General features: G+C 38.0%; 1 protein-coding gene across 2 annotated transcripts in view; it reads left to right on the top strand.

The window, feature by feature from the left end:
* Window positions 1-23,642, top strand: part of LOC127644716 (rho GTPase-activating protein 12-like) — a 51,768-nt gene extending 28,126 nt beyond the window's left edge. Inside the window, exons 3-18 of one of the 2 annotated variants that reach the window (XM_052128043.1) lie at window positions 10,054-10,311; window positions 11,859-11,990; window positions 13,183-13,281; window positions 13,602-13,733; window positions 15,888-15,956; window positions 16,483-16,544; window positions 16,671-16,752; window positions 16,851-16,949; window positions 17,255-17,353; window positions 17,457-17,559; window positions 17,648-17,767; window positions 17,942-18,040; window positions 20,029-20,106; window positions 20,197-20,331; window positions 20,421-20,526; window positions 21,585-23,642. In XM_052128043.1, the coding sequence (XP_051984003.1) occupies window positions 10,054-10,311; window positions 11,859-11,990; window positions 13,183-13,281; window positions 13,602-13,733; window positions 15,888-15,956; window positions 16,483-16,544; window positions 16,671-16,752; window positions 16,851-16,949; window positions 17,255-17,353; window positions 17,457-17,559; window positions 17,648-17,767; window positions 17,942-18,040; window positions 20,029-20,106; window positions 20,197-20,331; window positions 20,421-20,526; window positions 21,585-21,759 (1,848 nt within the window). In that variant the 3' untranslated portion in view covers window positions 21,760-23,642. The remainder of the gene's footprint in view (window positions 1-10,053; window positions 10,312-11,858; window positions 11,991-13,182; window positions 13,282-13,601; window positions 13,734-15,887; window positions 15,957-16,482; window positions 16,545-16,670; window positions 16,753-16,850; window positions 16,950-17,254; window positions 17,354-17,456; window positions 17,560-17,647; window positions 17,768-17,941; window positions 18,041-20,028; window positions 20,107-20,196; window positions 20,332-20,420; window positions 20,527-21,584) is intronic. The other variant, XM_052128044.1, reaches the window with a different exon arrangement.
* The last annotated feature ends 931 nt before the right edge of the window (window positions 23,643-24,573 follow it).

The following is a 24,573-nucleotide window of genomic DNA, read 5'->3' as shown; positions in this document are numbered from 1 at the left end:
TTTGAATAAAATGCACTAGTCATATGAACCGCTTTAATGGTGTTTTAACAGTTCTTTTATGTCATTTTTTAAGCTTGACAGTAACGAACATGACTAACACAGAGTATCAGATTTGGGTCGGGCTCGTCGGACCGATACCCGTTCCGTCTAAAAACGTCAGTATCGATGCGATACCGATCTAGGTATCGGATCGGGACATCCCTAATAAATTCTTTCAGCCACTTTAGTATTAATGGAATAGTGCATCCAAAACTCTACATTTGGTTATTTTGTCATCATCATCATCGTAAGCAGTTTTATACACATTTGATTCATTTTGTGTTTAATCAAAGAAATAAAGTCATACAGGTTTGGAGCGACATTACGGTGAGTAAATAATGAAAGAATTTACTTTTTTTGGATAACTTTTCCTTTAATTAAAGGATTTAAGGACTCCTTTAATCTAAAGATTTTTTAAAACGTTGGTTTGGGTTCAAATTAGTGTTTATATTCTTCAGTACATCTGTCAGGTGCAACACCCAGCATGCAACTCTTCGTTTGCCAGTATTACTCAAATGAGTCTGTTACTTCCCTTCCTGCATTCCATTTATTTTTGCGGTCACACAGAAATGCTGCCTAACCCTTGCTTTATATTATGAGTGCTGTTCTATCTGCAGTAACTCTATGACTGCCATACTCTTGGTGACCGACATGTGCTCTCTCTCTCCCCTCCCTCCCTCCCTCCTTTGACACAGACTTCCATTATTTTAACTTTGATCATTTTAGGGATTTTTTTTGGTGCAGATTCTCAGTACTGCTTTGGATTGATGTTGTCCATCACAGTGCATAAGAGTTGAGATTTGCTAATATTCAATAATAAGGTATACTGTGATAATTAACATGCACAATATTGCTATCATAAGCACTTCAAAATACAGTGAGAATATCTAGAATTTATAGATTTTTCTGAATGCACTATAGCATTTCCATTTAATAAATCAACATTCCCAAACCTTACAGTAATAGGAAGACATACCAAATTACTAGGAAACTCAAAAATGTTCTAAAATAAAACTTTTCCCTATAAATGTTACCCTTGTTTTTACTTGTTCATTTGCCATGAAAACAAACCATAATAAATTAGTTAAGTGCAAAAAAGAAGCATTGGAAGCCACCATGTCTCTTTGAATCTTGTATACTTTGATCTTTGCAAAGTTACTTTCTTTGTAATAGTTTAATTAAAAAAGTACCAAACAACTAAATCTTGTAATTAAGAACAATAAAGTGTATTTATCTTTCAACCCATTTTGAAAATCAGAACAATACTGTGATAATTCCATATACCATGAGAAATGCTTCAGCTATTATCGTGATACAAATATTTGATACTGTCACATCCCTGGTTCTGACTCCGTTCAATCAGACCACACAACACATTATAGTTAGTTCGTGCATTAAGGGGTGGTCACACTACACTTTGCACTCCATTCACTTCCATTCAAATGCATCCGAACTCAGGAGACTGTAAATATAAGGAATTTTCATGCAAAGGAATTTTGCACTAAGCTGCGGTTCAAGTTTGGCAAACTCTGATATGCGAATCTGGATAATGTGAGGAAGTGTGACCTCTTAGCTCAATTCAAAGGCTGCATATTGCAAAGGTTTATTGTTGCTAGAAAGTGAGTAGAAAATATATTCTAACATTTTTAATATAATATAATTTATTAAAGCCAGAAGCCCTCACTTGTGACATCATATCCTGGTCTATTGCGATGTTCAAAATAATTTTGCATGCTCAAAGCCTATTGTGACTGGGGCTTCAGGCTAGGTCTTTAATCTGATGTCATTATCCTCTGTGTGGCTTAAACCGTTAAGTGCCATCCTAGGTCACCTCACACACACACACACACACACACACACATGGTTGCACTAAATTCTGGTGAGCTCATAATCATTACCTTGTTTCATACAGTGCAGCAATGCATGCTGCGATGCTTTGACTCTGGAAGATAGAACTCGACTGGAGTGGTTCACAAGCATTATAATTTTTATACAATTATAATTTAACTTAACCCCCACCACAACACACTCTCACATTCGCTCTCTTTAATGTGCTTGTCATAATTAATTTACCCTATTAATTTCTGCTGTAGAACAGTCCTTATTAAAAATACAAATCATTGAGTTCATAAACAGGAAACAACTTTATTACTTTCTCCCTCTGTCTCATTATTTTCTATCGAGCCTGCTTTAACTACACAAAGAGCACAGTTAATAATTGGCCGCAGACAATACCTTTTATGTAGACAGTGACTAACACCACCGTAACGGTCACAACGACAGTAGACAGTAATCCGACATCGGACACACGTGGGGGTTTAAATAAGAGAAACAAACACGGGGCAGGTGTCGCTCGCAGCTGAAGGCTGTAATAATCATTCAGCAGCCCCACGACCCCTGAAACACATAAAGTAAAACATAAACACACTTTGACAGAAACAGACAAGAGAACTATGATGCCATGGTCCTCATAAGGCGAACACGCATCCTGGAAAGGTGCTATGACTGTGACATTATAGGAGGGCACATGGCGGCAAATTGCACACCGCGATAACCCACCACCAGCCCGTGCGCCCACACAAAACATGAACACAGGACAGATGGGGGATGATGTTGTCATGGTCCTTGTCAGACAAAGCCCAACCTGACCGGTTGATAGAACCATGACAACACCGGAGAGCGCATGGTGGTCCAAACAACTTGACCTGTGCGCTCACATGTGAGTGAGTGAGTGAGTGAGTGAGTGAGTGAGTGAGTGAGTGAGTGAGTGAGTGAGTGAGTATCTGGAATGTAGTTGAACAGGTTCTTGTATAAATGGTGTCAGGAATGAATGGTAGTCTCGCTGTTCTGTGATTGTCACTCTCATGTCTCATTCTTTCTCATACATACAGTAAAAATAGAAAGAAATATTGTTCTATTCAGTTGCAAGAGTCTTGTGAGCATCATTATTATTATAATTTTTATTTTTTTCTCCCAATTTGGAATGCCCAATTCCCACTACTTAGTAGGTCCTCGTGGTGGCGTGGTTACTCACCTCAATCCGGGTGGTGTAGGACGTCTCTGTTGCCTCCGCTTATGAGACTCAATCCGCGCATCTTATCACGTGTTTCATTGTGCATGACACCACGGAGAATCCGCATGTGGAGGCTCATGCTACACTCCGCGATTAACGCACAACTTACCACTGCCCCATTGCGAGCGGGAACCACTACTCTCGACCATGAGGAGGTTACTCCATGTGACTCTACCCTCCCTAGCAACCGGGCCAGTTTGGTTGCTTAGGAGACCTGGCTGAAGTCACGCAGCACGCCCTGGATTCAAACTCGAGACTACAGGGGTGGTAGTCAACGTCAATACACGCTGAGCTACCCAGGCCCCTATGTGAGCATTATTAGTATTATTGTTGTTGTCGTGTGAGCATCTAGGTATCTGTATTAGTAAAACTAGGTCATGAATGAAGCAGGTCATTGGCATTCAAATTCTCTCAACAGTGCCATAAAGCACCACTAGAGAGCAGTATACTAAAGTTAATGTGTCCAAATAATAACGATTTACACAGTCACACATACACACGGAAGTAAATACAGTGCACTGAGTGCAAACATTGTGTTCATGAGTCATGTTGTTGAGACATTTTAGAGTCAGCATACGGCTCTCACCAGATTCAGAGGATGATGAATTTTTTACTTGCATCAGCACATTAAAGGTAGACTGGGGTTTACATGGCCTGCATGGAAAGATGTATGATGTGTGTATGTGCCTCTTACATGGAGTTGTAACTTCATTGTGAGTGTATATGGATGTATGGTAGTCAGGTATCAAAGTCTTTAAAGTGCTTCTATTTATTTGCATGTTTTTCTCGCATCGCACCGGACTTATCTGGCAGAGGACGTGGCGCGTTCCAAATTTCGAAACGATTGTTTTCTATGAATGTATGCACACTGCTGCCGCTGCTCTGTGTCTAGTCTGTGGTGCCCATCTACAACTCCGGAGGCTGCTCAAATTTCTGCTGTGCCACGGAGCACAACTTGCATATTTTCCATATTTTCAACCCAAATCATTATCAAAGGACATAGATGTATTTACTCTAGCGTGGTTCATTCTTGAAGAAGGGAAAAACCTTTGTACTGTCTACCACCTGGGGCTGGGCAATATATAGAATATTAACTATACACTCACCTTAAGGATTATTAGGTACACCTGTTCAATTTCTCATTAATGCAATTATCTAATCAACCAATCACATGGCAGTTGCTTCAATGCATTTAGGGGTATGGTCCTGGTCAAGACAATCTCCTGAACTCCAAACTGAATGTCAGAATGGGAATGAAAGGTGATTTAAGCAATTTTGAGCGTGGCATGGTTGTTGGTGCCAGACGGGCCGGTCTGAGTATTTCACAATCTGCTCAGTTACTGGGATTTTCACGCACAACCATTTCTAGGGTTTACAAAGAATGGTGTGAAAAGGGAAAAACATCCAGTATGCGGCAGTCCTGTGGGCTGAAAATGCCTTGTTGATGCTAGAGGTCAGAGGAGAATGGGCCGACTGATTCAAGCTGATAGAAGAGCAACTTTGCCTGAAATAACCACTCGTTACAACCGAGGTATGCAGCAAAGCATTTTTGAAGCCACAACACGCACAACCTTGAGGCGGATGGGCTACAACAGCAGAAGACCCCACCGGGTACCACTCATCTTCACTACAAATAGGAAAAAGAGGCTACAATTTGCAAGAGCTCACCAAAATTGGACAGTTGAAGACTGGAAAAATGTTGCCTGGTCTGATGAGTCTCGATTTCTATTGAGACATTCAGATGGTAGAGTCAGAATTTGGCGTTAACAGAATGAGAACATGGATCCATCATGCCTTGTTACCACTGTGCAGGCTGGTGGTGGTGGTGTAATGGTGTGGGGGATGTTTTCTTGGCACACTTTAGGCCCCTTAGTGCCAATTGGGCATCGTTTAAATGCCACGGCCTACCTGAGCATTGTTTCTGACCATGTCCATCCCTTTATGGCCACCATGTACCCATCCTCTGATGGCTACTTCCAGCAGGATAATGCACCATGTCACAAAGCTCGAATCATTTCAAATTGGTTTCTTGAACATGACAATGAGTTAACTGTACTAAAATGGCCCCCACAGTCACCAGATCTCAACCCAATAGAGCATCTTTGGGATGTGGTGGAACTGGAGCTTCGTGCCCTGGATGTGCATCCCACAAATCTCCATCAACTGCAAGATGCTATCCTATCAATATGGGCCAACATTTCTAAAGAATGCTTTCAGCACCTTGTTGAATCAATGCCACGTAGAATTAAGGCAGTTCTGAAGGCGAAAGGGGGTCAAACACAGTATTAGTATGGTGTTCCTAATAATCCTTTAGGTGAGTGTATAATCGAGATAATTTTGCTGTCTATGTAAAATTGACCAATATCGTGAATATCGCGATGATTTGAATGTGCTTTCATTTGGCCATTTAAGTTTCATAAGAGTGCATCGTTACACAAATTTCACGATACTTCAGATCTGCACAATTAATCAAAATATCATCAGCATGGAAAGATTGTCAAATGTGATTATCAATCCACAAAAGGTTGTGATTTAAAGACAGATAAACATAGTCTGTGTGTGAGTCAGAACAAACCAGTGATGTGCTGACGGCACTCAGATCAGTACACGTGCATTGTGAAATCAAAGTAATGCAGGTTCAAACATATGCGCAATTCCAAACATTAGTAACAGCAACAGTTTATTATACAAACTTACAAAAGTGGCATTGTATTACAGAAAATGACAGCATTTTAGGAAATGTTCAACATTGTAAACTGTCCAATACACATTGCCTTTTCTGTTAGCGTCTCAATCAACTCCTTATGTCGTGAATCAGTATATCATGAACACAAATTCGGGCACTGGCAAGGGTGTTCATCCACTGATCATTGGGACACTTAAGACACAATCACACCCGAAACGTTAACAAGCTCATGCATTGAAGCTCAGCTGTAATTAATAAGCACCATCGCTAGTATAAATGGCACTCTCATTCATTTTCCTTGAAGATATTCAAACGTACAGTGTTATGGCATAAACAAAGAAATTAAAATTAAAAGTAGTGTGTTTTAAACCTTTTCACCTTTTTCATAATAGCAAATGATATCTTTAAAATTATAGGTTAAAAAAAAATGATGAAATCTTACACAGTAAAAAGAGATTACTGAGACTTTCACTCTCACTTTTACAAAAAGTGCATGAATCATTCACATCATAGTACTTGGATAGAAGTGCATTACATGGGTAGATTTTGTGCAATAATTTAAAATTAACTTTGATTTTATTAGATACACAATACATATATATATTTTCTTTAGTTTGTGCTAGCAATACTCTATTAATTTCTTTTGAGATTTTGTTTTCAACATGTAAAGATAAGGATGGATATACAAATCTGGATAATCCATTGATGCCAGTTGTTAAATATGCTTTTAGTTTTAATTAGTCAAGATAAAAAACTTCAGTGCTGTCTGCTAATCAAATTCTTTGTTATATGATATATATAACATTTTATAAATATATATAATTATACAAATATTATAATTGTATTCGGTATACTGTCAATATGGGTTTCTGAAGTTTTGTATAAGCAAATTATTTCACATTTAGATAAATAAAGTTCAAGCCCAGAGACAATATAAGAAGGCTTTGATTGTATTTAAATCTGGCATGACTTGATCTTTGTTTTTGTTTTTTAAGAACAAAGATGAATCATCCACTAACTGTGAAATTCGAATCTCCCTATTAAAGATGTTAAGACCAGAGAAGCTCTTGTTGTGCAAAATATTGATGGCTAAAATTTCTACTACAATACAAATAAAAAGGGGCTTAAAGGACAACCTTGACGTATTCCATGAAGGATAGAAAACTTTGGAGATGTACGCAAATGTAATATACAAATATTAACATCTCTATACAGCATTTGTACAACATAAATTTTTTTCCCCCCAAATCCAAAGTCATCTAAAGATTTGAAAAGAAATTGGTGTTCTACCGTATCGCATGCTTTATAAAAGTTGATAAATAAAATGATTGCATCTGAATTAACCTCCTCCATGAAGTCAGATATTACAACTAATATGACATCCTTTCATAAAGCCAGTTTGTGTTTCTTTTTTTTTACTTTATTTTTATACATTTTAACAAATTACAATAACGAACTAAACATTCCTTGACAACCACGGTGGCCTAAATAAAATGAAAAAGAAAATACAAAAAATACATAAAACACTATAGTAAAATAAAAAGAGAGAGATAAAAAATATATATATATATATCCTCTTTTTTTTTAACAACATGGAATAATTAAACGTTTCACACCAGTCAGTTCACCTTCAATGCCTCAATGTATATACTAATAGGTGTCCACCTTTGTATGAAAGTGTCCAGTTTCAGTTGGAGTTGGGCAGTCATATGTTCCATTCTATAAATAGATATAAGTTTTTCTCTCCATTGACTCATTTTTGGTGGGTGTGGCTTCATCCAATTAATTGTAATGGTTTTTCGTGCACATAGTAGGAGGACATGCAGAATATATCTCTGGTTTTGACTACAAAAATCTTGGGGTATTCCTTCAAGCAAAAAATACAAGGGAGTAAAAGGCAGATCTAGATGCATAATTTTCGTAATCTCATCCTTAAGCCAGTTTGTGTTTCATTTATAACTTGATGTAGACATTGCTTTAATCATGTCGTACACTGTTGCAATCAGTTTATGTTCAGAATTCAGAAGCATAATAGGTCGGAAATTATCAATTTAGGGATATATCTTTTCTGATTTTGGAATGAGAGAAATCAAACCTTGTTTCATGGTAGAAGTCGTTGCACCATTTTTCTAAGCATTCCATCATTAAAAATGGCTGCTCTAGTTATTCCCAAAAGTGGACAAAATATTCTAAAGTGAGGCCATCAGAACCTCTTTGATCTCCTGTAAAATTATAGGTGATTCACAAATTATTTTAGATTCTTCATTAATTTGGCATATAGAGTTCTTAACCTGTTGAAAGTAAGACACATATACTTGCCTGAAATTTGGGGGCAAGTATGTATATTGGGGATAAGTAATGTATAATTTTATAGAAATTAGTAACAAATTCTTATATTTTTCCTGGGTTTTTGGAGATCAAGTTGTTGATTATTTTTTCAAGGGAGAAGAAATAGCTTGTATTCTTCTCTCCTTCCTCAATCCATTTTGCTCTTGATCTTACGAAGGCTCCTTGAATAATTTCCATATACACTGGAAACCCGAAAACGTTAGCAGAACTCAAAGTTTTAGGTAATCAGTTACATCAAATATTTTAAGTTAATAAATTACAAGTTTATGTTAGCAGAAATGTCAGATTTTGATTTTGTACTACTCATGTGTGTTGATTTTTTTCTTAACTTGAAATATTGAATAAGCTCACATATGCATTTTAATGGTACTTTAAATGTAACTCTTTGGCTGAACTTAAAATCACCATGTAGGCTCAACTTAAATGTGACAAGTAGAGGGAACCTAGCTAGCTAGTACTAGCTAGAACAAGATTTTAGAGTGAATGTTAGCATGGTGAATGCATGCTATTTGGATAAACCATGCTTTAATTAGCAGCAATTGCTCAAGTACATCAATTTAGTATATCAAGTCACAGCAGTTGTTTTGTCAATGGAGGTTACCTTCATGAGAGTGGCATCAAGCTTCACTGTTAACTGTTGAATGGCACAAAAGTAGACAGAGAGACGTCATCTTTAGCTTTTCCCCCTGGGAGAGTTTTAGGAGTGGAGCAAATAGGAGTTGCAAAAATCTCTCCCTCAGCACCAATTTCAGTCTCTAAGTTGAAGTTCACCAAATCGGTCACTTCCATATGCTGCTTAGTCTTTGTCCATGAGGTGTCCTGTCAAAATAGCACTCTTGTGGTCAGGACTGTTTTGTTTTTTTTTTGCCCATGGTTTCATGTCAAAAATACAAATGTTTGCCAAACAACAAACCCTACACCATTTAAATTATAATATCTAGAGTCATAGAGATAACATTTCAGCTTGTTAGCCTTAAACTTGAAAGGATAGGTGAAACGCTACCATCTACTTCGACACTATCATTGCCACTCATTCCCTCCTCTTCTAATGACTTAGAAGAACTGTCTCAGTCTCTTATCTATTTAGGCTGTCTGAATTGCTTCTGTCTCTTTATGTAATCTCAGACTGACTCGATGTTCAGTGGGTGTTTTGTGGGGGCCAGGACATGTTGCAGGGCTCCCAGTTCTTCTATTCTAATATTTTCTATTTGCAAAAGTAATGTTTCTGAGTCTAACATTTATATTTCCTATTGACACACTAAAACTGAAGACATAAATTACCATCTTAAGACATATATATATATATATACAGTGAAAAGTATTGAATTCCATTCTCTCTTGTGTTTATTTAATGAAAAACGAATTACTTTATTTAAATGTCTTTAAAATATTGAATCTGCTTTGCTTGTTTGGATGAAATGATGGATCCTCTGAAAAAAAAAAAAAAAACCCATACACACATCTTTGAGACATTTTAGAGCAAATACATAATTATCGATATTTATGTATATATCGAACATAGTCAGTTTGCTGAAAAATATTGAGATATAGTTTAAGACATATCGCCCAGCCCTACTACCACCTGAACCGCATCGACGTGCCCTGTGTTTGATACCTGTGCCGTGTCCCAGCTGCATCGCGGCGTGGCACTTCTCGTCCAATGTGCGTCCACCTTTAGACTGAAATTATCGACAGAACATAGTATGAATGGAGTTAGCATGTTCTGTCTGAATACAATGGGATGGGACGATATGGTTATCTCACGATATAGTTCGATATACGATACGAGTTCGATATAATCTCGATATGCAATCAACAATCTTGATGTCTGTGATTCTATCAAACATAAGCCATTTTGAATGACATAAGAGACATTATCACTCTGTCTGTCTCTCTGTTTCTGCAGTCTGTTTCAGCAGGACAGGGTATGCCTGATTCTCCTGTCTACACAAATCTGCAGGAGCTGAAGATCTCTCAGTCCTTTGCCCCACCTTTGCCGTCCTCCTCTCCACTCCACACTAATGGCAACTGGGAGACTCACAAAGATCAGAACAGCAGACAATACTACTACAACCGCAGTACACAGGAAAGGACCTGGAAACCCCCCCGGGCACGGGACAGCCTCAGCAGGAAAGAGGAGAAACAAGAGATGACTGATACTGAGGTACACAAACACACAACATTTTTAATGCACATGATAGGTTAGACACTACACAGCAGATATGCACTCACACACACTACACACTTGACAAATCACATATTTTAGGGATGGACCAACACAAATTTTTAAGGTTGATTATGAGTATAATACTTCCTTTCCTCTGGTACTAGTCAATATCGATACCAGTGTTTTATGTGGCACTGAATGATGCCATAGAAAGCACTAATGTTGAAACATCAACAACAAACGTTTTTTTTTTGCTGCTGGTGTTTCTTAACATAGCTTTGTACATATTATTCATGGTAGGTGTTAGTGTTGTCAAAAATATCGATATTTCGATAAATATCGATACTGAAATATCTGAACGGTACCAATACTAATTTCCCTAAGTATCGATACTAGCTGAGCTGTCACTTTCACTTCTCTCCAAAGGCGCGTTGACAAACACCACACACACTCGCACTCCTCTCATTCGCTCTGGTTAAATAGCATAAGTGAAGTGAATGTAAAGATGGCGAGTGCATGCGGCGCCCCCGCGACCAGTTTTGTTTGATAAAGAACACAGCAGGAGTGCTATCTGGAAATATTTTTGATATGAAGCCAGACATCCCAAGTCTCCCGGAAGTTCCGGGAGTCTCCCGCATATTGATAGCTTCTCCTGATGCCCGCAATTTAGTTCAAATCTCCCGGAATCTATAGCACACATGCGAGACAGAACATACTGCACGCATAACATAGATAGCGCGCACACAACATACATAAGCGTGCACGCAGAGAGCGAGAGAGCGAGAGACCTTGTGAAAGCTAGTCAACCCCAACCCCCCTTAACGTTTAAGTATCTTTTGTTGACATTGAGATTGGATTTGATTTGACTTGGAAATACAAAAGATTGCACTTTTTATTTACTTGCACTTTATTGGTTTTTGAATGTATGGCAATCTGAGAGGCTTTTGAACAAGTGCAATACCTCAGGATATTTTGTTCATGTAAAATATACCTCATTGTCATGTTCTAGACAGTTCTACCCTCTTAATATTGTGGCAGTTTTTTTCTCTGTGGTATCGAAAATGGTATCGAATATCGATATTTTTCAAGGTATCGTATCGAAGTTAGAAATTCTAGTATCGTGACAACACTAGTAGGTGTCAGAGCATTTTTGCAAGTCGGGGTTTTAGGAAATTACCAAAATATTGGACTGTTGCCAGTATTTTTTCATATAATCTAATCATATTTTTTGACAAAGGGAAACACTCCAAATATCCTCTGGGGCCTTTAGAAATGTATTATGGGATAGCGCAACTCTTTTTCAACCTTGGCTGTAATATGCATGCAAAGCATTCTGAGTGATTGAGCTCCCCTTGTTCTGTGGATGAAGCATTGATTTTGACTAACGATGGTTCAAATGGTAAACTTTTAAATTTCTCCTCTGTCCAATTTATGTCTCCCTTTTCTTGCCTGACCTATTTCCCTCTCTGAAATAACTCTTTCACTTTCTCTCTTTCTTTCTCTCTTCTTTTTCATCCTTCATTTCTGTGATTGACTTGGGAAAGGTTCTGTCTTTGTCTGAGAACTGTCTGAGCAGCCAATCAGATAGCCTGTATGGTTCGCCCCCTAGAGGCTGGTCTGAGGAAATGGATGAGCATGGACACACACTGTATGTGTCTGACTATACTAATGAGAAGGTACAAACACAGATAATCGAATCATATTTTTCACAAAGGGAGAACACTCCAAATATCATCTGGGGCCTGTTAGAAATGCATGATGGGATTGCGCAACTCTTTTTCAGCCTGAGAAGGTACAACCACACAGACAGAACACAAACTGTGTGTCACTAGACAGTGAACAAACCATTTCATTCAAATGTGTTTATCTACTAATGAAAAGTTATACATAAAAGCACAAAAATCTCCCTTTACTAACTTTTTATTAAAGGAATTTTCTGGGATCAGTACAAGTTAAGCTCAATAAACAATATTTGTGGCATAATGTTGATTCTAACAAAAATGAATTTCAACTCGTTCCTCCTTTTCTTTAAAAAAAGCAAAAATCAATGTTACAGTGAAGCACTTTCAATAGAAGTGAATGGAGACAATTGAAGTGAATGTGGCCAATTTTTAGAGGGTTTAAACACAGAAACGTGAAGTTTATAATTTTATAAAAACACCTGCATTTACAACTTGTGTATTATTTGAGCTGTAACGTTTTTTAAATCATCATTTTATAGTCATTTTAGAGTTTGTTGACATATCATCTTGGTAATGAAGTTATAAAATTGGGTATAACTTCACACAGAAAAGGTTAGTGATTTTATCATACTAAAATTATGTTTACATGCATATAATTTACTGTATGTCTTGTTGCTAAACTTTTAAAATGGTGAGTATTTTAACGTTCAAAAATTGGCCCTCATTCACTTCTGTTATAAGTGCCTCAACTGTAACACAGATTGTTTCTTTTTTTAAAGAAAAGGAGGGGCAAGTCAAAATAATTTTTTGTGGCAATCAACATTATGCCACAAATGCTGTCGATTGAGCTTATCTTGTTTTAAACCTGGAATATTCCTTTAACAAATTGATAAAAACATGCATGTATATTTCTTTTGAAATGAAATTTTATGTGGGTGTGCTTCCATTATCTGCAGTTGAACTTACTTTGGCCCCAAAAAGTATTTAGACACTTCCAAACTTACTTCATATATCCACTAAAATTGACCTTGGTTAGACAAATTAGATGAGAAAAACATCTAGCATCATATGTTTGTAGATGCCATCTAAATGACATTCATACATTTTAAGTTTGGCTTAAATCCCCAAACATTTGGGCCACTGAGTGCCCTGCTCAAAGCATTTTGTGTTTTGTAATTGTATGTAGTGGCTGAGACACACAGATGATCGAGGCCGGCTGTATTACTACAGTGCAGACGGCTCTAGATCTGAATGGGAGCTTCCTAAAATTGGTCTCAAAAAACAGGTGAGGGTAGTAACAAATGAACTTTTAATGCAGCATTAAAAGGCATCCTGTCAGTTTCAGATCAGGAAGTCCTAGAAACTCTGTAAATCCCTTTCTGTCTGTTATTAAAACCAACTAATAGTGGTTCCGGTGCATTGTGTGGTGCTTCAAAGTGTGAAAATGTGTAGCTTGTGTGTGTATGATTGAAGTTGTAAATGCATGAAAGTACAGGTGAGTCAGAGTCAGGTGAGTCTATTTCAAAGTGTGTTTGCTTATGTGTTATACATGATGAGCAGTCCTAATGATCATGCCTCTTTTATTTCTTGTCTCACCCATTTTAGTCTAACCAATCCCCTCTGCTGCCTGGAGGCCAAGACTCACACAAAACTTGCAGTCTTGACCGGAGACTGCCAGATCCCATTCCAATCAGCAGAACAAGACACAGCACATATTCACCGGAGTCCTATGACAAGGTAGACACACGTATATACTAAGAGAAACATTAATAAATCAATGGTATCTGACAATTATACTGAAGACAACACACATACATCGATCAGCCACATCATTAAAACCACCTGCCTAATATTGTGTAGGTCCCCCTCGTGCTGCCAAAACACACCAACCATTCTTCTCACCACAGTTGTTAAGAGTGGTCATCTAAAATACCGTAGACTGCAAGTTCTAACCAGTCTGGCCATTCTCTGTTGACCTCTCTTATCAACAAGGCATTTCCATCCACAGGACTGACGCTCGCTGGAGGTTTTCTGTAATGATCACATCAACCATCAAAATGGGGGAAAAATGTGATGCCGCTGTTTTAGTGGTACCTACACAATATTAGGCAGGTGGTTTTAATGTTGTGGCTGATCGGTGTACATACACACATATACTAACATAAAACAAATAATCAAATGCATTGTTTTAAGATGACTTTTTCTTTACTATGTGGGTAACCTCTTATTTTATTATCTTGAAGCATGTATGGTGTTACCATCACAACAAAACTGCTAAGGGGGTGATTTTATGTATTCAAGCTATCAAATTGTGTACCAATACTGAAATCACTTATGAAACACAAGCACTGTGTGACAGGGCGGAGGGCGGGGCTGGGTCGTGATTCTACACACCCGGCCCCTAATCAGGCTAATCAAGCCTCAGAGACTGCAGTGGGACAGAGAGAGTGATTTATGGACAGCTATCCGACTGCAGTCTCCAGTCGGCCCTTATCACTCTCTGTAGATTGATTAGCCTGATTAGGGGCCGAGTGTTTGGCATCACGATCCGGCCCCGCCCTCCGCCCTGTCACGCACTGTTATCCACCTTATTTTGCAACGTGGAAGTAAGCAGTGGCTGCATTTCCAGATGACACTGACTGCAGTGTAAATAACTAGAAGGTTAAAATACCAGAGTTAGTGATCTGGGTTTATAAACTGTCACACCACTACTTGATGTACAGCAGAATTATGTGCTAATGTCAGATCATTTTCTAAATTCAACATTTATAGTAAAAGAGAAAGTAAATCATTCACTTGTTGCTGTGTGTTGAATTGAAGCGATAGGAATAAAATCTTCTACTCTCTTTACAGAGATTGTGATAATGCAGTCTTTCTATATCTCCATGTAAACATCCATTCATGTGTACCTTCCTAACCTTCGGTGATGCCTTTATTTATTTCCAAAGGCGATGTTTCATAAGCCATGCTGAATGCGAGATCTGCGTTTTTGTTTACTATGCATCACTAAGAAATTGAGAATGCTCTCTGACAAGAACGGAGAGTAAAATGCATTGATGAAGCAAGATGCAATTTTAATGCAAAGAAAGTTGAAGAAGCATATTCCCAGCTGCTAAAACTATATGCGCTCAAAACCAATGAGTTTATGAAAATCTTAATTATTGATAATAATATGTCAGCATTTATTGTCTGTAATATAAAGCAACATAATGTAGTATTTCTGTATAGCTAAAATAGCTTGAAGTGGCTTACACAAAAACGGTGCCCTAGTTTAGCTGAAAAATAAGGTGGATATAATAAAAATGAACTGGATTACTTTGGTACTGTGTGCTGCAACTAACTCACCTGATTTTGTTGATAATGTTTACAAGTTTACATGTGCTTTATGTCTGACCGAAGTCAAAAAAGAAGTCCACCAAGGACCGGCGAATCTTCCCCCTGCGCCGCAAAGGCACCACCCGCTCTCACCCCTATAGGCCTCAAGTCAGTGCTGCCCCACACTTATGTCCCAGCAACCAATCACATCCAATGAGATTCTGCATGCACACATTTGCGGATTGCATCTCATTTAAGTGAACATATCCTGTATAATGTGTTTGTCCTCCTCCCATATTGCATGAAAAATTATACTCACATTTATCATCCTGCTTTATGCTTCAAGGAATGTGTATGCACTGGTGTAATCAATCACAAGTAATAAATATGTCTCAGTTATTGTTTATGATGTGATGTTGATCGATATATATTGTCTGCCATTGATCCAGATGTATTGGTGTAGTGATTCATGACTATTGACTTCTAATAACTGGATTGATTAGTGTTTGTTGGTTTAATACAGTGTTTATAGAATTCTAAATATGTTTGAATGTAATTTAATGTTCTCTTGTCTAGGACTCCACTAAAACAGGCTCACCTGACTCTGACTCTTCCTGCCCTTCCTCTCCCAAACCCCCCCACTCTGTTAGTATCAGCATTACCACTCTCTTCCATCACATTCTTCTCTTCCTGTCCCTCCTGTTACAAACATTTAGTTGTCTTTTCTGTCTTGTTTTGTGTGTTGACTATGCTAAATGCTTGTGGTCTGTGTATAAAACCCTCTTTAACTATGGAAAATCACTGTAACACACATGCTCGATTAGCTTATGGCAGTATAATAAGGCACCAATGTAAAATAATTAGATTTTCTTTATGAATAATAATGATTATTTACAATTAATGTACAATTATTTCACCCAGTAATTTAGTTCATTAGCATAACTGCAGGCTTTTTATGGTTGACGATCAATGTAGCAATGAAGGAAAGAACAACTTGGTGCATCGATATTAAATTAATTTCACATCACTGGACAAAATCAAGCTGTTCATCTCTGCCTTGTCTATTTTTGGCTATTGCTGTGAGTGCTTGCTATTCATTGCTGCAGTCTGTATTTGTTTCGTTTGTCCTCTTTCTATTTTCTCACAGTTGTTTCTATCTTCTACTTTTCAGCCATCAGAGAAATCTGGCAATTTAAACATGACTAAAATAACAGAACATGGAAAGAAGGTCAGGTGAGTGAGAAAGGGAGATATAGGTGGGAATGCTCTCATTTAAATGAGTGAATGCCCATAACTATACCATGATGACAGTGTTTGTAATGCTCTGATTGATCTCGTTGCTGTATGTCACGTCCACAGGAAGAACTGGACTTCCTTTTGGACAGTTTTGCAGGGTTCTTCACTACTATTTAATAAGAGTCAGGGAAGCGGGACTGGTTGGGTGAGTGACCGCTCAGACTTTTGGGTTAAATGTAGCCCATGTCTTGCATGCCATTTATTATGTATTTGAATGCATTTTATCCTTTTCTTTCTCACCAGTTTGGAAGAGATCAGAAGCTGGAGTTCAGTGTGGATTTGAAAGGAGGGTCAGTGGAGTGGGCGTCTAAAGACAAATCTAGCAAGAAACATGTTCTGGAGGTAAACACACAGATGGAGCTCTTGTTCCTGTAGAGTAATTGGCAATTACGTTTACAATTGTTTGAGAGTTGGTATGTCTGTGCTGGCCCAGCACTGTGTACAAACCAGGCATGATGCGAGAAGAAATTTCTCTGTACTCACCGAAAGCTAAATACTACATGAAGTGACAAATTCAAAATCTGTCAGAATATCTGTGGTTCAAATAGGTCTGAATGTCATGTTGAACTGTTTTTGTCATTCATTTGATTTACCTGTGTTCTCGATATGGTGTGATTGATATTGTTTGATTTTATATGTTGGTGTAGCTGAAAACCCGGCAGGCCATGGAGCTCCTCTTGCAGTCAGATAGTGATGGTGTCATCGATGATTGGCACAAAGCTCTAAGTGAAGCCATAAACACCCACGTGAGTACACTAAAATATAAGATTACTCTTCTTCATGCCCACACAGTTACAGACACTTAGATTTACATTGTTACGGACATTTGACCATTCTTTTATGTTACAGGCATGGGAGTCTGATGAGGCCATTGAGGAGGACATGTCAGAATCTCCTGACGCTGAGAAAAATGACAAAGAAAAAGAGCACAGAGACTCCAAGAAAGGCAGAGGTGAGTGTTACCCATCCTGTATTCAACACTAAGCATCATGAGTTGTATGCCATTCTTTAAATATACTTCAACTCCCACAATGTTTTAGCTATGAAGAACTCCGTCAGCATGGACAATTCAGACCAGAAGAAGACCAAGACCAAACTGAAGAAGTTCCTCACACGCAGACCAACTTTACAGGCCGTCAAGGACAAGGGGTACATTAAAGGTACCCCCCCCCCCCCCCACACACACACACACACACACTCACACACACTCAAACACACTGTTCTGTCAAAACTGGTTGGTAAAAGGGATCATAGTCAAATTTAAACAGCACGTTTACATATTGATGATTCTATCTTTTGGATTGTTGTTTGATGTTCTCTCTCTTTCTCTGTAGATGTTGTGTTTGGTTCCAGTTTGAGCTGTCTTTGTCAGAGAGAGAATTCAACTGTTCCTCACTTTGTCTGGATGTGCATTGAACATGTGGAAAAAAATGGTAATGATAATTTTTTTATCAGCTGTCAGTTTAGGAAGTTCTAATGGTTCCACAAAGTTTCTAATATCCTCATCAGTAGACAAAGACATGGAACTACAGAGATTAAGATAGAATTCTTTAAAAGCATTGTTAACGTCAATGGCCGAGGTAAATATTTCACCACCAGCAGATTTCACTGAGGGAATGGTAGAAAAAGACTCTCTGTTTTATATATATCTAGCCAGAATTTCCCTGCCTTGTCCCCTGACTCAAAGTATGACTGGCTTGCTCTGAATAGCCAAAACTCCACCTTCCGTGACAAAATAGTAGTATATCTGTATTTCAATCAGGTAAATTCCCTGAGGCCATTAGACAACATTCTGCGCTTCAGCTCTGCCTCGTCACTTTTAAAATTCCATTCCAATTCCACAAGTTCTTGTGCTTTGGATTTTTTGGCGAATGAGGCATATTGTATGATCTGGCCCCTAAGAACCGCCTTAAGTGCCTCCCAAGCCACATCCACAGAGGATACTGATGACCAGTTGGTCTCCATATAGACATTGATTTCAGCCTTTAGCATTTGTTGGAATTCAGGATTTTGCAACAGGGATACATTAAAGCACCAACTATATGAATTTTCTCTATATGTGGCAACACCTCTTATCACACCAGGGCGTGATCTGAGACTAAAATGTTTTCAATTGAGCAATCAACAATAGATGAAATGAGGGACTTGGATTAAAAAAAAAATATATATATATATATATATATATATATATATATATATATATATATATTATGGACTGATGGAAAAAAAATGTCCTTACTAGATGGTTTCAAAAGTCTCCAAATATCTGTAAGATATTTGTATTGTAATTTTTACACATCCTGTGAAGCATCAATGTTGCTCTAGGGGGCTTACACACATTTTGCTTCACTATGATCAAGGACTGAGTCCATCAAAAGATTAAAGTCGCCTCCCAATATTACATCATGAGGGGTGCCAGCGGCTTGCAACATCCCTTCAAGATCTATACGAAGACCTGATCATCAATGTTAGGTGCATAAATATTAGCAAAAATAAGACTTTGTTCCTGAATTTCAGCTAAAACTATAATGACTCTTCCTAATTTATCTTTACTCTGTTTGATAGATTTGAATTGTAGATGTTTACTTATTAGCGTAATGACTCCCATGCTCTTACTCAAGCCAGCACTATAATAACAAAATGCACCCCATATCTTTCCAATTTTTTTTAGCTTCCTGTGCAGAATGGTGCGTTTCTTGAATAAACACTATATCATATTTCTTATGCTTAAGAAGAGAAATAACCTTCCTCCTTTTTTTGGGGTGCCCCAATCCATTCACATTCCACATGGAGAGAGACAATCCACTTGTATTAACATTTGACATTGACATATAAGAAAAAAATTGATTGTGTGTCAAAAACAAGATTATAAAGACCACATTCCAACATAAGTGCAACCATCAAAACCCGAACATCCCCAGAACAAAACAAACAGAAAAAAGAAAAATGTGCATATTAACCCTGCACATGACAGTGCCAACTGTCGTCCAGTTATGGAACCGAGTGTATTGAATCTCACCGGTGTATGTCATAAAAAGTACTAAAACTAGCAAAGTGCACAGAGCTCACCATTCACACGTCCAATCCTAGCATGACATCACAAGACCACTAAAGAATTTCTTAACTGAAGGGGTTGCTTGCAACTAGCTGCAGATTTCACGACTTCCATTATAGCACACAAGATGCTCTTTGTAACATTCTCAAATCCTACTGGGGTTAACATGGATCATCAGGTGGATCACGTCTTTGTACAAATTGGTGGAGTCATGCTCATGTGCTTGCTGTCAATAAAAATACTGAAACAAATGTGAAATATATGTACATTTTTCCATTAAACTTTTCACTTAAATTGTTATGCTGCTAATATAATTTGTAATGAAGAACACTTACATATATTCTGATGTGTTGCTTCTTTCTGCAGGGTTAGGAGTGGACGGTTTGTATAGAGTCAGTGGAAATTTGGCCATTATACAAAAACTGAGATTTGCAGTCAATCATGGTAAGCCATGCCTCCTTTCCCTCCTTTACTAATGTCTGTAAATCTAATGTTAACTATGATTTAATTTTTCTCTCATCCAAACAAACACAGATGAGAAAGTGGACTTGGGGGACAGCAAATGGGAGGATATTCATGTAACCACTGGAGCGCTAAAGATGTTTTTCCGCGAGCTACCGGAACCTTTGTTCACCTATGCTTTCTTTAACAATTTAATCAGTGCTATTAGTAAGTAGAGACAAATCAAATGTGTATTTATGTCTGTTTGAGACAGGAATGTTTGGAGAAATGTAATGCATTTGTGTGCTTGTGTGTAGAAATGCCAGATTACAAGCAGAAAGTACAAGCTGTCAAGGATATAATGAAGCAGCTGCCACAGCCCAACCATGACACCATAAAGGAGCTCTTCAAACACCTAAAGAAGTGAGTATACACAGGGCAATATGAAAATGAAAATATGGACCACTCGTAGAACGCTCAAAATGGTGACTATAGGAATGGAAGCCACAACTATTAGTTACAGAGCTATTTTAAGAGTATTTTTTCCAGCATGTGCATATACACTAGGACCAACTAGAAGACATATTTATTTGCTTGAAATGAGCTGAAGAAGCTAAATGTATGATACCATTGTTGTCAGATTTGATTGTTCATTCTTCAATATATTATATTAAAACATAATTTTCGGTCTTTTCTCATTCAAGTAGATTGCTGTAGTTGTATGCTTATTTACTACATTGAAAATTGCTGCCAAGTGGCCACCAAGTAAATCTACCTTAAATGACTTAAATATACACAATTTTTTCCAAGTTGCTTTTTTCCCTTCCATCTTGTTGTGGGTAGTTGACAAAATAACATACATTTTATGTTATAATATATATGTACATATTGGGGAAACATTTATATTTTAGCTGTAATAACTGGTTACAATATTACGTTTTTCACTATTTTTAATCACCTTTTTACCTCCACTAGTTAACTTTAATAGTCCTGTCATGTGAGAAATGTTTTAAAATAGTTTAAAATATTAATTGTAGTGCGGAGTAGGGTGGGGCCGTAATGATGTACGCCCGGACCCCAATCAGCCTGATGAGGCGAGCGAGTGATAAAGGCGATCAGAGATGGCTGTTCGGGAGAGAGAGAGAGAGAACTACAGGCAGCTGCCTGTCATTGCACAGTGTGCGTCATTCCTGCCCGGCCCCACCCTCCTCTGCGTTAAACTAATATTCCATAGTTAATCTCAATTAATATGTGGTCTTAACTGCATGCATTACAGAATTGAAAAAAATATTTTTTAAATAGTTTTAGATGGAATATTGCACATCACGCTACAGGACAATCCTGTGATGTGTCAACTGCCCTTGTGTGTTTTTGGAGCCCTTTGTTGTATGTTCACTGACATCTAAATAATAAAATGCTTCTAAAAAGAGACGCAAGAAAATCACATATTGATACTCTTTCTTGACTCTCTGTCTCTGTAGCGTGATACAGCACGTAAACGAGAACAGGATGACCACTCAGAGTGTTGCAATCGTGTTCGGCCCAACACTCCTGCGTCCGGAGACAGAGACAGCGAATATGGCAGTGCACATGGTCTACCAGAACCAGATTGTTGAGCTGGTTCTTATAGAATATGAGAGCATATTTGGCAGGTAGGTCACACCCACAGCAAGCCTTTGACTAAACTCAACGGGCCAATCACTGCTGAAGAAGCCAAGCAAACATGGACTGCCAGTCTGAACACTGAACATGTTTTGGTACGTTTACATGAGAAGGACGACCAATCCTGGCTTCAACATTGGAAAAAAAATATATATATTTTACCATATCTTTATTGGACTTTATTATGCAGTTGAGCATAATTATTTGACTAATTATTTGACTGCTTTCTTGACTGGATAATATATTTTTTATATATATACATTTGTTATTTTTGGACCATTTTGTTTTGGACAAATCATTATTTTGGACCAACAAGGGCTTTTCTTTTGTCCTGAATGCAGCGTTGCTTAAGGGAGAAATTGTAACTTCATCCTAGGTTTCCGTTCACTGCTGTTACTACTTTTTGTGGTAAATCTGAGTTGGAACGAAATATCAACTGACTGACTACCACAATCGACATGGAATTTTTTCTAGACTTAAAACTCAAATAAAAATCTCTGTGGCAATGGATTACATTCTGTTGGACACTGGAACTGACTACAGAGATGACCACTGCTGAGAAACACACTGGAGTTACTATATAAGACTTTCAAGAACATGGATGCTTGGTCAAGCCAATATTAGCCATCTCATTTTCAGAGTCTCAGTATTGATTTCCTGTTAATAGTAAAATATCGAAGTAAGTTTTTCTGGACCCACTTCATACTAGATATCTTTACTATGTACTTAAAGTATTTGACACAATGTACATACATGTTGCTGCATTTAATTACATTGGTTGTTACACTGTTAACCTTACCTTTAAACATAAACCTAACCCTACACTAACCCTAAACCTGATCCTATTCTTAAACCTACATGTAGCTCAAACTCAGTGACAGCAAATGTGCCTCTTGTGAGAATTTTGCTGAACAACATGTAGTTAAACAATAAATGAATTGTATTCTATGTATTTTAATGATAGTACATAGTAGCTAAAGACACCTAATATAAAGTGGGTCCGTTTTTCTGGATGGATAGCTGACAACTGTTTCAGTAAGAGTATGTCAGGCAAATTTCAGACTGTTTAAGTCTCCACTCTGTGGGTCTGTAGAAAGACACTGGAATGAAATGTGTGCAGAACACATTTAACCCTGTGAGGACATTGCACTTGCTATTGTTCCACACCAGTCCCAGTCATGCATTGAAAACCATCTCAGACTACTTAATATTTAAATAGACCTTGATCAGGATAGCTGCCATATTTATTTTTTGTGTTCAAAAACAAGGCAGTGTGGTATAGATGCTCAGTTTGTTCAATGGGTTGAACTGTTATAGACCCTTGTCTTGATAGTTCAGCTATCAAATAATTAATATATGTCCTTTATTATATCAAAATACGTTATGACAAAAATAATAAAACAAAAATCTCTGGAGATCATGGGTTGTGATAATTAGACGTGGCTTATTTCGTTCAATTTTAATCCTTCAATCCATTGAACAGAATGTATGTCTATCCTAACAGCTGCATTTCAGACATGAAAGATAATATGTGGTGTCTACCTGGTCTATACGGTCTATACAGTGTATTGTTGAGTAAAATTCACTTGTAAAGATCTTGTGTTTGTTTGAAAGACGTATTGGAAGAGATTGTTGGAGAGTTTGTACTTGAATACTTGATCACTTGATCTTGTGAGTGAAAAGAGAACATGGAGGTAAAATCAGCACAATTGTATTATTATACAGTCTGGATTATTAAAAATGTTTAAATAAGAATTCTGAGTTAATCCAGGCCTTTTTGTTAACCTTTTTGTTTGGTAAAAGGTTGCTGAATGTAATTCTTTAAACATTCTGCTGTATGTTGCAGTTTTGTCTTGATCAGAATAAAGTTGACAAGGTAAACCTGTCACCAATTGGTTGTGCTTTTCTCCACCAGGGGGCAGCAAATAACAGGTAATGGCACCACTGTGGTTTTGTATTTGGTGATGACATATGTGAAAACTTCTTTTATAAAACTGATAGTTCTGACTTCAAATTCTGATTGGATGAGCTACATTTAAAGCTATTGTAAAATTAATGTAAACCCACACCTGTGATCACAAATTATATATTAATGTGCCAAGTTGCTATGTTGCTTGGCAAACGAAAAGCCCTTCTGTTAGGATAATGTAATGGTTTATCAAACATTTAATTGATTTTCTTTAACTCTCCTTTGCATCATGCCTAAGAACCCCCCTTAACAGTGGTAAAATCACTTTAATGCGCAGTGGAAAAGCCACTGTAATGCGCAGTGGTAAAGCCACTGTAATGCGCAGTGGTAAAGCCACTGGAATGGGCAGTGGTAAAGCCACTGTAATGCGCAGTGGAAAAGCCACTGGAATGCGCAGGGGTAAAGCCACTGGAATGGGCAGGGGTAAAGCCACTGGAATGGGCAGGTGTAAAGCCACTGGAATGCGCAGGGGTAAAGCCACTGGAATGGGCAGGGGTAAAGCCACTGGAATGCGTAGTGGTAAAGCCACTGGAATGGGCAGGGGTAAAGCCACTGGAATGGGCAGTGGTAAAGCCACTGGAATGGGCAGTGGTAAAGCCACTGGAATGGGCAGGGGTAAAGCCACTGGAATGCGTAGTGGTAAAGCCACTGGAATGCGCAGGGGTAAAGCCACTGGAATGGGCAGGGGTAAAGCCACTGGAATGCGCAGGGGTAAAGCCACTGGAATGGGCAGGGGTAAAGCCACTGGAATGCGTAGTGGTAAAGCCACTGGAATGGGCAGGGGTAAAGCCACTGGAATGGCAGGGGTAAAGCCACTGGACTGGGCAGGGGTAAAGCCA

This window comes from Xyrauchen texanus, chromosome 6, assembly GCF_025860055.1.
Source record: "Xyrauchen texanus isolate HMW12.3.18 chromosome 6, RBS_HiC_50CHRs, whole genome shotgun sequence".
NCBI classification, from domain to species: domain Eukaryota; kingdom Metazoa; phylum Chordata; class Actinopteri; order Cypriniformes; family Catostomidae; genus Xyrauchen; species Xyrauchen texanus.
The sequence above is the reverse complement of the archived record's forward strand: the minus strand, read 5'-3'. Positions and strand labels throughout refer to the sequence as shown.